The 6,016-nt window shown below is 38.1% G+C and overlaps 1 protein-coding gene across 2 annotated transcripts in view; it reads right to left on the minus strand.

The window, feature by feature from the left end:
* THADA (THADA armadillo repeat containing) overlaps nucleotides 1–5,420 on the minus strand; it is a 264,934-nt gene extending 259,514 nt beyond the window's left edge. For both annotated transcript variants that reach the window (XM_080914535.1, XM_080914534.1), the window contains exons 1-4: nucleotides 5,326–5,420; nucleotides 3,861–3,955; nucleotides 2,972–3,102; nucleotides 1–149 (exon numbers count right to left, since the gene is read on the minus strand). In XM_080914535.1, coding sequence (XP_080770661.1) covers nucleotides 1–149; nucleotides 2,972–3,102; nucleotides 3,861–3,955; nucleotides 5,326–5,401 — 451 coding nt within the window. In that variant the 5' untranslated portion in view covers nucleotides 5,402–5,420. The remainder of the gene's footprint in view (nucleotides 150–2,971; nucleotides 3,103–3,860; nucleotides 3,956–5,325) is intronic.
* Between the last annotated feature and the right edge of the window lie 596 nt (nucleotides 5,421–6,016).

Raw genomic sequence — 6,016 nt, forward strand, 5'->3', positions numbered from 1 at the left:
CCAGGTTAAAGTTCTCCATGCAGGAAGATATGTTATCGATTACTTTTCTGTAAGAATATAAGTCAGCAGTATCTAATTCTTCTTGAAGATGAAAAGTAAAACTGTGTGTAGCCTCAGTTAGAAAAAGCTCAGGTAGGCCATTGAGTGAGCTGCAAAAAAGAACCAAAGGATGCAAAACCTTACATCATTGGGTTAAGTGTAGAAGGCCAGAACCATACAAATGTTAAATACTGAACCACACCTGTAAAATACAGCCATAAAATTATAAGGTCACAGTTATTATGACCTCACATGGTTATTATGACTTCATAGTTATTATGATCTAACAGTTATGACTTCACAGTTATTATGACTCCAGTTATTATAGCCTCACAATAATTATAACCTCACAGTGTGACCTCAGTTAGTATGACCTCAATTATAACCTCACAGTTATTATGACCTCAGTTGTTATGACCTCACAGAGTTATTATTACCTCAGAGTTATTGTGACCTCATAGTTGTTATGACCTCAGTTACTATGACCTCACAGTTATTATGACCTCACACTAGGAAAATCACCTGGCCTATCATTTCTCCCCTATCTACCTGACTCCATTTTGCTATTTCTGACCCCCAAGCTACTCTCAATGGAGTAGCCAGAGCAACAATACTAAAGTACCATGCAGTCACCATTAGAATGGCTTTACCACATAGTGCTGGCTTTTCTATTTTCCCCTAAGAATGTAAGATTCAAAAAGAAAAATCGAACCTATTTTATTCATTTAACCCCAGTTCCTAGAAATGTGCTTAAAGCACAGTTAAGTGCTCAGCAAAAATTTTCTTAATATAAAAACTAAACTGATGCCTAATTTAGTCCAGTTAAATCAAAACAGAGAAGCATTTTATATTTGAAAAGTTCATTGCTTTTCTAGAAGAAATAAATCTCAAAACTGGAATATCCTGGAAAAGAAATCTCAGAAGAAAGCAAACTCATAGGCTGGAGAGACGGCTCGGTGGTTAGGAGCACTGACTGCTCTTCCAGAGTCCTGAGTTCAATTCCCAGCAACCACATGGTGGCTCACAACCATGTAATGAGATCTGATGTTTGAAGACAGCTACAGTGCACTTATATACAATAAATAAATAAATCTTTTTTAAAAAAGGAAACTTATTCTGTAATTGAGTCATATTACCAAATAGTTTATGAAAGAGTGGTATTAGTTAAAAACATGCACAAGTATAAAACAGCCACACCTATGTTTATATAAAATACATAATGGCAACAAATATTCCAATATGAAGGGAACTACATGAGCCAATGGTCTGGGGACAGAGGGTCCTCTGTGAAACAGGAAACTAAACTGGATCCCTACCTTACCTACTACTCAACACCAATTGTATATGGATTTGAAGACTGCACAAAGGTAGTGAGACAAGCAAATAGCGATCTAGAGTTAGAGGAAGTGTAAGTAAGCAAGGCGAAAGTTTAGAAATCTACGTAATGAGAAGTGTCAGTAGAGTCACGGTCTTTTATGTCTATAAGACAATATATCATGCACAAAGTGAAAAACAAGACAATCCATTGGACACAATGAAAATATAGGTGATAATTTAACAGATAAACTCCACACCTTATAAAACGTTCAACCATGAGCTGGGGATGAGGCTCAGTGGGAGAGATCCTAACATTCAGGATCCCACAGGGAAAAACCCAGCACCAATAAAGGTCAACACTAATAATCCGGGGAAAGTGAATGACAATAAAGAAGCATTTCTCATAATTAGATTTTAAAAATATAAAAACTAGTATCATCCAGTGCTGGAGAGACACAAAGAAATAAGCCATGTCACCCACAGATGTGGAAGTGTAAGTAAATAGCGTAGGGGAAGAACCGTCAGTGACGCCTACAAAACAGGGCCAGTGGCCCAGAAATCCCATTCTAGGAGTCCTGACAAATGATTACACAAAATCTGTGTACGATAAAGAATATAAATCATTATAGCACTGCCAGATAATAAAATCTCTAAGACATCAGATATTTATCGGTGCCAAGGAGATTAAGTAAACCAAATAATACTTATCATGATACACATTTTGTTATAGTCACAAGGTGGACTATGTGTATAAACATAACCGCAGGCAAACACTCACACACAGTATAAGGTGGGGAAGGTTGTTTTAAAGGTGCTATCCTGACATGGAAACGGCCCCCTTGTTTGTTTGCTTGTTTACCACCGTGCATGGAAATAAGATAGCCTGCAGCAGTCGCTCTCTCTACCATTACCTCGGGATGTGAGACTTGACAGATAGTACCCAGATCCATACAGCCTTCTCACCAACCCTCCAGGATACACTTTAGTAAAAAAACTAATTGCAGAGTATGCAGAATATAATCACATTTATGTAAAAATATTAAAACTAAACATAGTACACATATCGTAAACTCAAAGAAAAGGATTTAAAAACCAAAACCAAATTTAAAGTGGTGCCCTTTCCTACAGACAAAGAGGCAGAGCAGAAATAGGGGAATTCCGGCCCTACCTGCTCTTGTACACTAGTGTATTAAACATTTCATATCACACATATGCTCCTGCAGTATCTGTGTTAGGATATAGGGAACAGAGAGAAGCAGCAAAGATGATGAACTTAATCTCCATAGAAAAGAACTGGCCCAGAAGCCAAGGAACTGTGGCCCAAGAGTAAATGCACAGCTCTTTTGTACATCTTATAACCTAACGTTTTTACTTTCTAAAGCCCCTCAGACAAACACAGGACAGACAGTGTAGATGGAACAGGCAGCAACAATAGACTCTGGCCTGATTTTACCAAACCAGTGTTGAAGTTTACTTGCTTTTCCTTTTCCTTTTAAGTGCTGAGAAAGGAACCTAAGGCCTTCTACCTGCTAGGTAGGTCAGCATACCATCAAGTGTGTCCCTAGTCCCTGGCTATTTTTTGTAGCTTTCAACTTATCTTCCTTCTTTTCCTTACCTTGCCAAAACTTTCTTCAAGGGGTTCTTCGGAGTCAAGGAAAAATAAATGCTTGCTAAAATATCCAAACAACTTTGAATAATGGGATCGCACACACCATTTTTAGCGACCTTCTCCAGGAGAGGCACAATCTATAATTAAAAGAAAAAAAAAATTCTAATGTCAAATACATCAAGCTTACATGACTACAAATATTGTTTTAAGTCATTTTTCTTTTCTTTAAAGGGAAGAGGGATAATCATAACCTTGAATGTTTGATCTCCTTACTCCTCCCTCCTCAGAGTTGAGATTACAGGCATGTCTGATGTATGTGGTGCTGAGAATCAAATCCAGGGCCTTACACATGCAAGCCCTCTGCCAACAAGGCTGCATACCCACTGTGATTCCAAGATTTATAACCCTTTAACAAACACCTCCCTCTTTACTTCCTGAAACACTTCCACTGAGTCATGTGCCTAATGAATGGCAACACAGAAAATCTATAGAATTCTTTTAAAGTGAGTGATATATTTAACTGGTTTCAAAATAGGTATGCATGTGTGGAAAATCTAAATGCTGAAAGACAAACAAGAACAACCTATACTCTAAATTAACTTTAAAATGTGTCCACTAAAAAACTTTAAGGATTCAAAATTAATATAAATAATGCTTTAAAAAATATCTTCACAAAAATTTCACACAGTTGTCTCCTATCTATTTATAATCCTGATGTCAGCAGAAGCCAGCACCTGTTTCTATTACTGCTCTGAATAAAAGGACATTATACAATGAACCATCATTTGGTGACAAATTAACATTAAGTAACTGCAACCAAAACTGTCAGTTAATCTTTAAAATCTATACCAGCATAATATTCGAAACACACCCATGAATAAAATCTCAGCTTTACCTGTTTAACAGAGTGGATTTGTGATACTCCATCTGTGAGCTGTACACAATGTAACAGCAAAGAGGCTAGATTCTTTCCTTCCACATCAGCAAAAGCTAAGAAACACAGACAAAAATCTCAATGATGTAAGTACATACAGATTAATAGTACCTTTCATACACATTCTGTGAAATTGAGAATGATAGAAACCAGGGCAGTGAGATAGGTTAGGAAGTAAGGCACTTGCCACCAAGCCTCACCCTGAGTTTGACACACAGACACACACACAGAGCCCCAGAACCCATACAGTGGAGCAGAAAGCCAACTCACTGTTTGTTTTTGTTTTAAGATTTGTTTATTTATTATATATGAGTACACTATAGCTGTCCTCAGACACACCACGAGAGAGCATCAGATCTCACAACAGATGATTGTGAGCCACCATGTGGTTGCTGGGAATTGAACTCAGGACCTCTGGAAGAGCAGCCAGTGCTCTTAACCACTGAGCCATCTCTCCAGCCCAGAAAGCCAACTCTCAAAAGTTGTCCTTTAACCTCTACCCCTGTGTCCGGCCAAGCACGTGCCCATATACACATACTGTCCTGGTTTACATTCTATTTGTGTGAAAGACCATGACCAAAAGACGACTGGGAAGGACACGGTTTATTTTTATCTCATAAGTCCCAAGTCACAGTCCCTCGCTAAGGGAAGTCAGAACAGGATCTGGGGGCAGAAACCAAAGCTAAGATGATGGAAGCAACACTGCTTACTGGCTACTCCACATGGCTTACTAAGTCTGCATTTCTATGCAGCACCGAACCACCTGTTTATGGTGGCATCACCTATGATGACCTGGGCCCTCTCACATCATTAATCAAGAAAACTCCCCCTTTCACAAATATATACACAGACTTGCCCACAGACCAATCTGATAAGAGGTATTGTCTCAGTTCAAGTTCCTTCTTCCCAAATGACTCTAAATCCTGTCAAACTGGCCAAAAAAAAAAAAAAAAAAAAAAAAGACAAAAAAACAGCATCCACACATAAATAATAATAAAATTAAAATAGATATAGGGCCTCTAATGCTGAAAACAGTTGCTGTTCTTGAAGAGGACCCAGGTTCAGTTCCTGCATAGCAGCTCACGACATTCCTTAACTACATTCCTGAGGATTTGATGCCCTCTTATGACCTCTGTTAGCTTCGGGTGTGCACATGGTGTATTTATATACATAATCTAAAATATTATTAACAAGTATAAAGACAGATATAAACCAAAATAACAAGTAGAACTCAGTCTAAAAACATAAAATATTCAACAAAACTATTTTTTACCCAAAACTAGATGCAAATATATATATATATATATGGAAAAATTAAACAGAAAGAATTTCAGCACTATAGTCTATAGGTTCCAGAGATTCAAACACTCTGCTTGCAAACCTGCAAATTTGTTCACTGGACAAATGAAATTTAAAAATCACATACATCTTAAAGTTTCCAGGTCCTGGTGACAAACAGTCAGTACAGCAACCTGCATTTCTCTTTTCTTCTTCACACCCATCTTAACAGGATGAACAGCAGTCTCTGTAAGAGAGAAAAACTTAAGGCAGTGGTCCAGTGGAGGGTTTTTCCTGCAACATGGTGACATTTGGGGCCATGTGACTTGTTGAGGATGCTGTGCTCTGCACTATAGGGTGCTTAGAGCCTCCCCAGTTTGCACACCATTAGATGCCAAGAACATCTTACTACCAACAAATTAGGATGACCAATAGATGTCGCCTAACATTGCTACTATTAGAGGGCACAACTGCCCAGGCTGAGTGAGAATCGATGAGCTGAGGATATCAGGTTTGCAAAACAAAAACTGTAAGTTTTTTATTTGCTTGTTTGTTTAGTTTTTACTACTGCTGCTAGGAATAGGGTCTCACTATGATGGCCTTAAATTAGAATCTTTGAAGGAGAGATTTCTTTTGTCCCACTGAAGAATTAGAAATTCAGCAAAAGCTTTGAGAAGACAGATTCCAGCTTAAGTCAAAGGAATGACTACAGTCCAATGAGGAATGGACTACCTTCAGACTCTCTCAGGAAGAAAATGACTCAATATAATTTACTTCAACTCCTGACATAGCTTCCTAACTGCCCCCACTTGCCTCTGAAGAATCCATTGTTGTCAGTC

This window comes from Micromys minutus (assembly GCF_963924665.1).
Source record: "Micromys minutus genome assembly, chromosome: 3".
NCBI lineage: Eukaryota > Metazoa > Chordata > Mammalia > Rodentia > Muridae > Micromys > Micromys minutus.